This window comes from Danio aesculapii, chromosome 21, assembly GCF_903798145.1.
Source record: "Danio aesculapii chromosome 21, fDanAes4.1, whole genome shotgun sequence".
Lineage (NCBI taxonomy): Eukaryota > Metazoa > Chordata > Actinopteri > Cypriniformes > Danionidae > Danio > Danio aesculapii.
This window is the reverse complement of record NC_079455.1, coordinates 39450913-39463897: the sequence shown is the minus strand read 5'-3', so window position 1 is coordinate 39463897 and position 12985 is coordinate 39450913. Positions and strand designations below refer to the sequence as shown.

Here is a 12985-nt window from a genome sequence, read left to right as displayed (position 1 = left end):
TTGGAAATGTAATATTTTGAAGCTAAATGTTCAGTAAGAGTACTTCAGTGTTCAGTGTCACATGATCCTTCAGAAATCAAGTCTAAAATGATGATTGAGCGCTTAAGAAAACGTTTAAAATGCTTGATATTTTTGTGTAAAACAGAAAGGATTGCTTGCTAAATAGGAACTGCATTTACTTGTCATTTAAAAAATATATAAATGCCTTTACTGTCACTTTTGATCAGTTTTTGCATTCTTGCTGTAAATAAAACATTTTTTTGCACTGACGACAAGCATATTATATATTTTCAATCATTCAGCTTCAATCAAAGCATTATTTGTCCAGCGTTAGTGGAATAATTTGCACAAAATTAGATGAATCATCATTTTTGCTCACTCGTGTCTCTTCGAATCTGAATGATAAGCGTTAAACGTGAGCCTTCCAGTAATCGAGTTACAGTGTCATGTTGTGCTGCTCCTGAGCGCCAGCTGGGGGAGCAGTTCTACAGCTTTCTACAAACAGAAACAGCCACACAAAGCTCTGCTATACCTTGAATTAAAATTTCCTGACATTAATCAAAATAACTGAGCTCTTCACAATCAGTCCTCAGGATATGCGAGTACATCACGTTCTCCGCCCAGAAATGAATAATGTGAAAGTCATACCGACTGACATTCCTGGAGTTTTTATGAATTGTTATGGACGTTCTGCTAATTGTTGAATTAGTATACAGCACTAAATATTTGTACTTCTGCACATATTCCAATAATTCAAGGAAAAGCCATGGGTGTTGTGTTTAAATAGCTGTATTGGAGACATTTCGACACCAAATAAAACCTTTTTAAAAAGCTATTCTGTATTCAGTTCACTTTAGTCATTTTAATTTACATAAAAATATAATTATATATAGAAATAAGTTAGAATCATGAACATTTTATTGTATGATATGCTTGCATTAATGTAATGTAATGTGTGTCTAAGGTCTTATTTGTTAATGCTTTACTTTAATCATCAATTATTAATATTTGTATAAATATATAAATACAACTGATCATTGTTCATGTATTGATTGTGCATTAACTAGTTACCAAATACTTTTGCTTTTATCAATGTATTAATGAGGCTTAGTAATGTCATTATTTATCATTTATTATATGCATGAGCACATTTTTATTTTACGATTTGCTTGTATAAAATATAAAAATACATTTGTGTAAGATTAACACCGTCTCATTTATTAATGCATTAGTAATGAACTAGCTGTAAATATTAATGATCAGTGTTCGAATAAACTGAAAATTGTTCATGTCATTGACGGTCCATTAACTTTAGCTTTTGAATATCTAAATTATTAAAATTATTAAATGCTTTAGAAGTATTTAACTACAATAGTCAGCATTTGAAGTAGATCACCACCTTTCATCAAAGTTTTCCTAAATCTATTGAACCCATACTTGTCCTAGGACAATTAAAAAAAAAAAAAACATTTTTGATTAACATCAAATGTTGGCTGTAGCTGAATAAATGCAACCTTACTATTAAAAAAGTGTCTCAAGTTTAGAATTCAATAGTGTGTGAACCATAAAGAGGTCATGTTATTTTGCGAACATTTTCACTTAATCATAGCTTTTTCATGCAAAAGCTGTATTAGAAGTCTTGAATTTTTCTGAGTAATACACTATATATTTACACTATATTTGATTTACAGAAGTCAACATTTGAAGTGGATCAAAAAAAAGTCAAGTCTTGTAAAACAGCTTTTGCATGACTTCTTTGGGGTTCACACTATGCAGTAGTCAACATTCGAAGTGGATCAAATAGAAATGACATGACTTCTTTAGTGTAATTCAAATATAATGTAAACCCCAAAGAAGTCATGCAAAAGCTTGAACAGTTTTGAAAAATTTCGCTAAATGACTTCTTTACTGTAATTCATCTTAAATTTAGTGTAGTGTGAACCGTAAGTCATGAAAGAGCTGTAAAAGATTTCGATCCACTTCAATTGTCGACTTCTGTAATTCAAATACAGTAGTCAACAATTGAAGTGGATCAAAAAAAAATTCAGGACTTCTAATACAGCTTTTGCTTGAATTACAATTAAGTGAAAACTTAGCTAAGTGATGACTTCAGGGTTCACACTATTTACATTTGTCAACCTTTAAAGTGGATCAAAAAAATCTGCGCTTCTAATACAGCTTTTGCATGAAGTTTACAAATGAATAAGTGAAAAACTTCTGTAAATGGCATGACTTCTACACTGTAATTCAAATACAGTGTGAACCCTAAAGAAGTCATGCAAAAGCTGTATTACAAGCCCTGAATATTTTTGATTCACTTCAAATGTTGACTAGGGTTCACACTATATCTGAATTACAGTAAAGAAGTCATGCCATTTACAGAAGTTTTTCACCTATTCATATGCAAACTTCTTGCAAAAGCTATATTAGAAGCTCAGAATGTTTTTTGATCCACTTTCAATGTTGACTAAATCAAATATAGTGTAAACCAATCAAATATTTTTGTAAACTCTAAAGAAGTAAACTCATTTAGCTAAACATTTTCACTTAATCGTTGTTCATACAAAAGCATTAGGAGCCCTGAATCTTTTAATCCACTTCAAATGTTGACTAATCAAAATACAGTGTGAACCCTAGACAACATTTGAAGTAGATTAAAAAATTCAGGGCTTGTAATACAGGGTTCACACTTTATTTGAATGACAGTAAAGAAGTCATGTCATTTAGTGAAGTTTTACACTTAATCGTTGTTCATGCAAAAGCTGTATTAGAAGTCCTGAATTTTTTGATCCACTTCAAATGTTGACTGGTAATTCAAATATAGTGTAAGCCCTGGTCAACATTTGAAGTGAATCAAAACATTTCTGGGCTTCTCAAACAGCTTTTGCATGACTTCTTTAGGGTTTACTTTATATTTGGATTACAGTAAAGCACTGAATATCTTTTTTGATTCACTTCAAAACTTGACTACTGTAATCCAGGTACAGTGTGAACCCTAGACAACATTTGAGGTGGATCAAAAATTCAGGTTCACTCTATTTTTGAATTACAGTAGTCAACATTTGAAGTGGATCAAAACAATTTCTGGGCTTTTGCCCAGCTTTAGGGTATATATATGTGAATTACAGAAATCGACAACTGAAGTGGATAGAAAAATTCAGGGCTTGTAATACACCTTTTGCATCTCTTCTTTCAGGTTCACACTGCACTGAATTTGAAATTAATTACAGTAAAGAAGTCATGCCATTTAGCCATAAGTTTTGCACTTAATCGTACTTCTTGCAAAAGCTATATTAGAAGTCCTGAATGTTTTTTTGATCCACTTCCATTCCTGTAATTTAAATATAGTGTGAACCATAAAGAAGTTGTGTCATTTAGCAAAGTTTCGCACTTAAACGTAGTTCATACAAAAGCTGTATTAGAAGCTCTGATTTTTTTTTTATCCATTACAAATGTTGACTACTGTAATTCAAATATAGTGTGAACCCTAGACAACATTTGAAGTGGATCAAAAAATTCATGGCTCATAATAGTTTTTTCCATGACTTCTTTAGGGTTCACAATATATTTTAACTACAGCAGTCAACATTTGAAGTGGATCACAAAAATTCAGGGCTTGTAAATCAGCATTTGCATGACTTCTTAGGATTACACTACACTAAATTTAAAATGACAGTAAAGAAGTCACTTCCACTTCTGTAATTCAAATATAGTGTGAACCCTAAAGAAGTCATGTCATTTTGTCATGTCAGTTTCATGCAAAGCTGTATTAGAAGCCCCGAATGTTTCCTAAAAGTGAACTGGAGTGTTTTTCAGGTGTGTTGAGTGCACGGACGCATGTCTTGTTCTTCAGTGCTGCATCTCTCATGTGGTGTGTATGTGTGTCTGTCTGTTCATCCTCCCACTGCTGCGTCACGCTGGAGGAGGGCGAGATCTTTAAATATGGATCAAGACTCAAGACGAGCCTGTGGAGCGCGACGCCACGCGTTTCTCGACCGGACAGAGAGAGCTCCTGATCCCGCTGCGGAATGACTGCTGGACTGGCCGAATGTACTGTAGTTCGTAGAAGCAGCAGCGGTGAAACATCTCTGGCTCCAGATAAACTCAACTGAACGCGTTTCTGCTTTTACGCATCCAGACGCGCTTGAACTTGGAGCGAAATCGCACTTTTTTACGACAGAGAGAGTTTTTCCGCGTGGACGAACTCTTTAATCCAGAGTTCCAGCAGAAGAAAGTGGTTCTCTTAGAGAAGAGGACGCCAATTGTCAACATGAGCGACAAAAACAAGTGAGTGCTTTATTTGCATGTGATCTTCCTCATTGGGCTCAGTCGAGATGAGTTGTTTCCATGAGTCTGTGTGTGTTGAAACAGCCCTCCCACCCTCGATCTGTCTTGCTTCTCCACCAAAAAGTAAAGGTGTAACAGTATCCACGAGGACAGAGCAACAGATCCGCTGCTGGTCTGTGCGGTTGGGCTTCAGGTTTCAGCAGCGGAGGTTATTATCTATTAAAGACGTTACGCTAGGCATTTGCGTACGCGCTTAGAAATTAAGCTACGAAAGCTGTCACTGGGGTGGTATCTTTAATTTATTAAACTTTTATACTTAAAGGGTCCAATTTTGCAATCTTAGAGGTGCATATTAGTAATTAAAGAATCTATATTTATATCTAAAAGGTCAGTATTGTTCCATAAAGCCACATATTAGGCTACTTAAAAAGTGTAAAGCTACTACCGCAGTGACAGGTACAGTACTTACTTATTTCTGAGTGCTTCCGACAGCCCAGGATCATCCTAACTGTTCTCTCAGCACTATAATGGTTTCTTGTACTCTAATTTGTTTGAACAAGAAACACAAATGGCGACTCATTCTATTAAAGGTTTCTTGTGGTTCACTAAGAACCACATTCATGTAACCATTTAAGAGAAGAGAAGTGCTTTATGGTTTATACACTCTCAGAAATCAAGGTACAAGAGCTGTCACTGGGGTGGTCTCTTTTAAAATTATTAAGCTTTTGTACTCTGGTCCATATTAGTAATAAAAGATTCTATTTGTCTAAAAGGTCAGTGTTGTACCCTAAAGGTATTTATTAGGTTACTTAAAAAGCGTATAGGTACCACCACGGTGACAGATGTTGTACCTTTATTTATTTCCAAGTGCTTCTGACAGGTCAGGATCATCCTAATTGTTCTCTCAGCACTATAATGGTTTCTTGCACTCTAATGAGTTTGAACAAGAAACACAAACGGCGACCCATTAAATTAAAGGTTTCTTGTGGTTCAATTTAGAACCACGTATCTATTTCAATTAAAGGTAGGAGAGCTGTCACTGGGGTGGTGTCTTTTTAATTTATTACACTTTTGTACTCTGGTCCATATTGGTACCTTAGAGGTGCATATTGGTAATTAAAGAACCTAAATTTAGGTCAGTATTGTTCCCTAAAAAACGAAAAAACAAAACATTAAAAAAAAATTACACATACCTTAGGAACGACATAGCAGAAAATTTTGGTGGTTTATAAACCTTGACTTTTTTTCAAAATCACAATAAACCTTGTACTTAAAGGGTCCATATTTTAATCTTTGAGGTGCATATTGGTAATTAAAGATTCTATATTTATGTCTAAAAGGTCAGTGTTGTTCCCTAAAGACACATATTAGGCTACTTAAAAAGTGTAAAAATACCACCACAGTGACAGATGTTGTACTTTTATTTATTTCCAAGTGCTTCTGACAGCTCAGGATCATCCTAAATGTTCTCGCTGCAGTGTTGAATAAGAAACACAAATGGCGACTCATTAAATTAAAGGTTTCTTGTGGTTCACTTAAGAACCACATTCATGTAATCATTTGAGAGAAGAGAAGTGCTTTATGGTTTATACACTCTCAGAAATCAAGGTACGAGAGCTGTCACTGGGGTGGTCTCTTTTAAAATTATAACACTTTTGTACTCTGGTCCATATTGGTACCTTAGAGGTGCATAATAGTAATTAAAGAATCTAAATTCAGGTCAGTATTGTTCCCTAAAAAAAACTAAAAACAAAACATAAAAAAATTTACACATAGCTTAGAAACGGCATTGCAGAAAGTTTTGGTGGTTTATAAACCTTGACTTTTTCAAAATCACAGTAAACCTTGAAAACGGTTATCGTCCCATGCCTAGGTAAATGTAAGACTTTTTAAAGACTAAAGAAGAAAACAACAACAGCAACAACACTACAGCAATGTGTTTAAAACTGTTTATAATGTTCAGGAAACACATGAAGAGCTGTTTTTATAGCAACATTTCAGAGTAATAATACAAAGGATGATCTGACTCACTTTAAAAGTTATTTTACATCAAATATTATAATTCTTGAAATCTCTGAATCTCTGAGTGTGGAAATCATTTTAAGACCTAAATTCACAGAAAAAGGCCCACAGAAACCCTGAGTGTGATTAATATCAAATAATATTAATAAAATCTGAAAAACTAAAGGCTCTGAAAGTGGTTTTTCACAGTGATAAAACATTTCATTCATCTTCTTTCAGCTCAGTCCCTTCTTTCATCAGGTGTCGCTGCAGCAGAATATTATATTAGGCTACTTAAAAAGTATAAAGGTACCACCACAGTGACAGATGTTGTACTTTTATTTATTTCAAAGTGCTTCTGACAGGTCAGGATCATCCTAATTGTTCTCTCAGCACTATAATGGTTTCTTGTACTCTAATGAGTTTGAACAAGAAACACAAACGGCGACCCATTAAATTAAAGGTTCTTTGTGGTTCGATTAAGATACACGTTCATGTAACCATTTCAAATCAAGGTAGGAGAGCTGGCACTGGGGTGTTTTTTTTTTTAATTATCACACTTTTGTACTTAAAGGCTCCATATTGGAATCTTTGAAGTGCAAATGAGTAAATAAAGATTCAATATTTGTCTAGAAGGTCAGTGTTGTTCCCTAAAGACACATATTAGGCTACTTAAAAAGTGTAAAGGTACCACCACAGTTACAGATGCTGTACTTTTATTTATTTCCAAGTGCTTCTGACAGCTCAGGATCATCCTAAATGTTCTCGCTGCAGTGTTGAATAAGAAACACAAATGGCGACTCATTAAATTAAAGGTTTCTTGTGGTTCACTTAAGAACCACATTCATGTAATCATTTGAGCGAAGAGAAGTGCTTTATGGTTTATACACTCTCAGAAATCAAGCTATGAGAACGGTTACTGTCTCTTTTCAGAAGGTAAATATCTGTGCCATATTGGTTCTTCCTGGATTCTTGTCATTAAGGGTTTTGTGAAGAAACTTTAAGTCTCTCAATTCCATAAAGGATAGTGGATGATAGTGGATAATAGTTCTTTAGAGTATTCAATGTTTTTCACACTAAAGGGTTCTTTCTTTGGGGAACCTGAAATGTTTCATGGGGCTGCACGGTGGCTCAGTGGTTAGCACTGTCGCCACACAGCAAGAAGGTTGCTGGTTTGAGTCCCAACTGGGCCAGTTGGCATTTCTGTGTGGAGTTTGCATGTTCTCCCAGTGTTGGTGTGGGTTTCCTCCGGGTGCTCCGGTTTCCCCCACAGTCCAAACGCATGCGCTATAGATGAATTTGAATAAACTAAATTGGCCGTAGTGTATGAGTGTGTATGGATGTTTACCAGTGCTGGGTTGCAGCTGGAAGGGCATCTGCTGTGTTTCACACATGCTGGATAAGTTGGCGGTTCATTGTGCTGCGGCTACACCTGATGAAAGAAGGGACTGAGCTGAAAGAAGATGAATGAAATGTTTCATCGCTGTGAAAAAACACTTTCAGAGCCTTTAGTTTTTCAGATTTTATTAATATTATTTGATATTAATCACAATTAATCACACTCAGGGTTTCTGTGGGCCTTTTTCTGTAAATTTAGGTCTTAAAAATGATTTCCACACTCAGAGATTCAGAGATTTCAAGAATTATAATATTTGATGTAAAATAACTTTTAAAGTGAGTCAGATCATCCTTTGTACTTTTACTCTGAAATGTTGCTATAAAAACAGCTCTTCATGTGTTTCCTGAACATTATAAACAGTTTTAAACACATTGCTGTAGTGTTGTTGCTGTTGTTGTTTTCTTCTTTAGTCTTTAAAAAGTCTTACATTTACCTAGGCATGGGACGATAACCGTTTTCAAGGTTTACTGTGATTTTAAAAAAGTCAAGGTTTAAGAACCACCAAAACTTTCTGCTATGCCGTTCCTAACGTATGTGTACATTTTTTTATTAAATATTTTTATGTTTTGTTTTTAGTTTTTTAGGACAACTGTATTTACAGCAGAAAATATAACCACAGATGCTGTTTTTTTTTAAAGAAATCTGTGTTTTTGAAACTAATGAAGAAAGCAGAAGTCAATGATTCATTTGAATTATTCAGCCTGACATGTTTACTGCTCCAAAATATTTAAAAATGTTTCTCTAAAAAATATATATATATTGTGTTCAAAGGAAAAAAACAGTTTTTTTTTTTTTTAACTCCGAAATTTCAAAAGAATATATTTTAGAGCAGTAATCACAATACTGGGAAACTTTTATAACTTTAATTTTGATATTTTTAGCCAAGGTTATCATACCGTCAGAATCTTATATCAGCCCATGCTTATATTTACCATCATAAAACCTGCAGAAACCCTGATATTGGTTCTTTATTTAGCTGGTTCTAGAAACGTTACCATTCAAGCAAATCTTCTGTTCAACAGAAGGTTCTTCACAGAGTTGAAGAGTGCTTTTAGAGAAGGGAAACCGTTCTTTTCTGACTGTTCACTGAAAGATTTTAGGGGAACCAAAAATGGTTCAGTGCCATCACTGCAGAAACCCTCTCTCAAAGAGGATCTTTGGAGATCTTATCTACAGTTGAAGTCAGAATTATTAGCCCCCCTTTGAATTTTTGTTTTTATATTAAATAGTTCCCAAATAATGTTTATCAGAGCAAGGACATTTTCACAGTATGTCTGAAAATATTTTTTCTTCTGGAGAAAATCTTATTTGTATTTATTTGTAAATATTAAAAAAAAACATTTTAAGGTCAAAATTATTTGCCCCTTTTAGCTATTTTTTTTCTATATTCTACAGAAAAAACCGTTATTATAACTTGCCTAATTACTCTAACCTGCCTAGTTAACCTAATTAACCTAGTTAAGCCTTTAAATGTCACATTAAGCTGTATAGAAGGGTCTAGAAAAATATCTAGTCAAATATTATTTCTGTCATCATGGCAAAGATAAAATAAATCAGAATCAGAAAGAGCTTTATTGCCAGGTATGTTCACAAATACGAGGAATTTGTTTTCGTGACCGAGCTTCTACAGTGCAATAGCATTACACAGACAGGACAAAAAACAGATAATAAATATATAAAAAAAATAGAAGAAAAATAGAAAAAAAAAATAGAAAAATAAAAAAATAGAAAATAGAATAAAAAAAAGAAAAAATAGAAAAAAAAAAGAAAAATAGAAAATAGAAAAAAAGAAAAAAAAGAAAAATAGATATAAGTTATTAGAAATGAGTTATTAAAACTATGTTTAGAAAAGTGTTGAAAAAAAATCTGCTCTCCGTTAAACAGAAATTGGGGGGAAAAAAACAGGGAGTCTAATAATTCAGGGGGGCTAATAATTCTGCAACTGTAAATGAGCACAGAGACATTTCAGTGCATAACAAATGGATTGTTTTACAGCTCAAATTCTTTAAATCCAAAGTTTAGTATTGGCGTCTCTGTTTCTGTGCAGAACCTTGAACAGCCACGAGACCTTTAAGTTTATGTACTGTATGATTGATTTGATATTTTAAATAGTATTCATTGAGAAGAAACTGTTTACAGAAAAGTTCTTTGGGGAACCCAGATGGTCTTAAAATAAAAGCTCTCTATCGTTCCAGGAATAATCTTTAACATCCCTTTAAGTGCACACAATGCTCTTTATAGTTGTAAAGAAGCTCCTTTTAACTTTTGACTGATATGTTCTTTGGGGAACTCAAAATGTGTGTTTTCTTTAAGCACCTTTTACAACCTTTTATTGTCGATACTTTATAATGACTTTTTATTCTTCATTTTTTCAGAAACAATCTTTGAACTGGTGTTTCTGAACCCAACAGTGACTGCGTTTACATGGACATCAGTAATCAAATTATTTGTCTTAATCGGAATAAGACAATAATAATATTAAGGTCTTTACATGAGTTGCTTTTTGAATGTTCCTTTCATGATCCTGCTTTACATGATATAGTACATAATTCGGTTAAAGTCGTTGCGTCCCAGCGCTATCCACATTTCCTCCGGAGTTTCATGTAGTTTTTCAGGTGTTTAATTTTTAATTTGTCGAATTTAACTGCAGTTTGCCAGTTTCACTTTCATTCAGGAACATTTCATGCATGCCCCCTTGACAAACTGAGATGTTGGATGCGAGTATGAACTGCTGGAAGAGTGTAGTTTTAATGGAATTTGGTACCACACGCTGTATGGGCAAAAAAACCTTGTGATACAGGTGCCTGGTCCTTCACTGGCTTGGTAGGTGCAGAGAATAGAGAAACAGCCATGTGTGTATAGACTATCCTGTCACAAAATATGGTGAAAATCCTACACGATGGTAATAGTTTGATTGCGCTGTTTACATGTCTGTACTGCACTTCAATAATGCCACTAAAATCGGCATCCTCCACAGGTCTTAATTCAGTTTCTGTTTAGTTCAATTAGTTGACCTTAATTTGATTAAATTAGTCAAAAATCACTGTTTACATGGTAGACCCTTAATCAGAGTATTGTCGTTTTAAAAATTGGATCATTAGTGTCCATGTAAACATACTCACTGATGCTTCGTCCCAATTCGCATACTTATACTACACCCTAAAAGTATTTACTTTTTTTTGTGAAGAAAAAATATATACTTTTGAGTGTGTAACAGAAGAGAATGCAGGCTTTGGGACACACCACTTCCTTATTACCAGAGTGTTGTGTTGTTTATAGGTGAGCCCTGTCAATCATCCACACATCATCCACATTTCCTGTCGTGTTCGATTTCCTACCTTATTGGAAAAGCAGCAGCAGGATCTCCCATTCACGAGAGAAATCTCCTCAGGTGTTTGGATAATTCTGCATTCAGATGTTAATGTCCAAACACGTCGTTTATATAAGTTCAGTATTGTTGTTGCAGATGAAATTTAACACCGAAAACACAGCTTTACCGAAGCCTCTCTACGTGACGGTTGGTTTTGCATGTCCATCATGTTTGTAGTTTATTTACACTTTTCACCCTCGTTTTGTAGTTCTAATCAAATTCCCGTCCAACGAGCAATGTACTGTGGACAATATCAGTGATTAGAGTATGGACGGAAATGGTAACCATCTGGGAACCTTTGGCGTACTCTTCAACATACTACGATTTGGCACATACTAATGCCGAGTTCAGACTGCAGGATTTTCAAAGTAGTCGTGTCACAGATGTTTTCACACTGCATGACTATCTGTGCTAGAGTTTTGTCGCTGCTGTGTTTACACTGGAAGATGGATCGGCAACAGGGGGTTTCACATTGAATGACTTTACAATAGGAAGAATCGCAGACGACTTCGTCCAAATTACGTCTCTCAACCAAAAAACACGTAGTATATTCAATTGAATTCAATTCACCTTTATTTGTATAGCTCTTTTACGATGTAGATTGTGTCAAAGCAGCTTCACATAGAAGATCATAGTAAATTGGAACAGTATAGTTCAGTTTAGCTCAGTTCAGTGTGGTTTAAAAATCACTGAGAGTCCAAACACTGAAGAGCAAATCCGACGATGCGCAGCTCTACCGATCCGCAAACTGGTCTTGGATCGAATCAGTGACTGCATAGTCTGAGGGCCTCGGGAAGAGTATCCCCAGATGGAAATGGAAAATAAAGAGATTTTGGTTCCCAAATCATTCAGAGAACTGTTAATATGAGAACCTTTTTTACCTAGTGTTAAAGAAGAAAAGAAAAAAAATCCATGGATGTTCTAAATGGTAAAATGAATGCCCAAATACACCTTCACATGTACTTTAGCTGGGTCTTTGCTGAACCCAAGAGCTACTGAAGAAGCTTTAAGTGAATGAAATCTCTTTGTGTCACATGACGTATGATGTAGCTCGCTCTATTCATTCTTCTGGTTCTGCCAAGTGGCGCTACTTTAAGTCGCCCTCTTTACAGTTTCCCTGAAGCTGTAGCTTGAGCGGTCGGAGTAATCTGTTTCTAAGAAGCTCCTGTCAAAACCAATTAGGTCCTTAGTGTCCAGGAGCAATGTGTGCGTGGCTCAGCGTTCCAGAAACTGGTGGCTGGATATAATGAAAGCTGCAAACGGGATTCGATCTCTTTTTAGTTCACTGCAACTTGTGCTGTCATAGAAAAGAGGCAGCTGCCTGCGGGGATCACGCTGGTCCATCAATAGGCTTCTTCAGATGCATCCTGTGGTGTCTGGTTTCTTACACAGTGCTGGAGACCGTTAGATATTTTACAACTCTTATAAAAAGTACTGTGGTGGTAGTTTAAAGTACACATGATATCAAAACCAACCATATTGATTTTGTTAGCTCGCATTGCTAGTTTTGTGATGAACAGTTTATCTGTGCATGTCATTAAGAAACACAAAATAGTTCGCTCTTGTAATCTTTCATTGAAATCTGAAAGTGTGCTTCCTGTTAGTTTTCAGTTTAATTCTCTGATTACGTCCGCCTGAGGTTTTGGGTGTGGCCAACATACTTAGCCACGCCCCTCTAACTGTCAGTCTTGCAACGCTATGATGTATAGGTGTCTGTTAGGTTGTATTAACTCTCCCGAAACTCTTTATGAATGAAATGCCTACTTTACTACATCCAATCAGCTCGCAGTATTAAAAACAAGCCCACACCACACTTATTTAATAATCTGGTTCTCCAGGAACTGCATCAAAATATGAAAAAAAATGGTTCATGCAGACTTTGAGATATACTACGGTACCTAATTATGACTATATTCATAGTGTGAACG

General features: G+C 35.1%; 1 protein-coding gene across 1 annotated transcript in view; it reads left to right on the top strand.

Moving 5' to 3' along the window:
• The first annotated feature begins 3947 nt into the window (after positions 1–3947).
• Positions 3948–12985, top strand: part of slc4a4b (solute carrier family 4 member 4b) — a 115709-nt gene continuing 106671 nt past the window's right edge. Inside the window, 1 exon segment of the mRNA XM_056445698.1 lies at positions 3948–4287. Coding sequence (XP_056301673.1) covers positions 4271–4287 — 17 coding nt within the window. The 5' untranslated portion in view covers positions 3948–4270.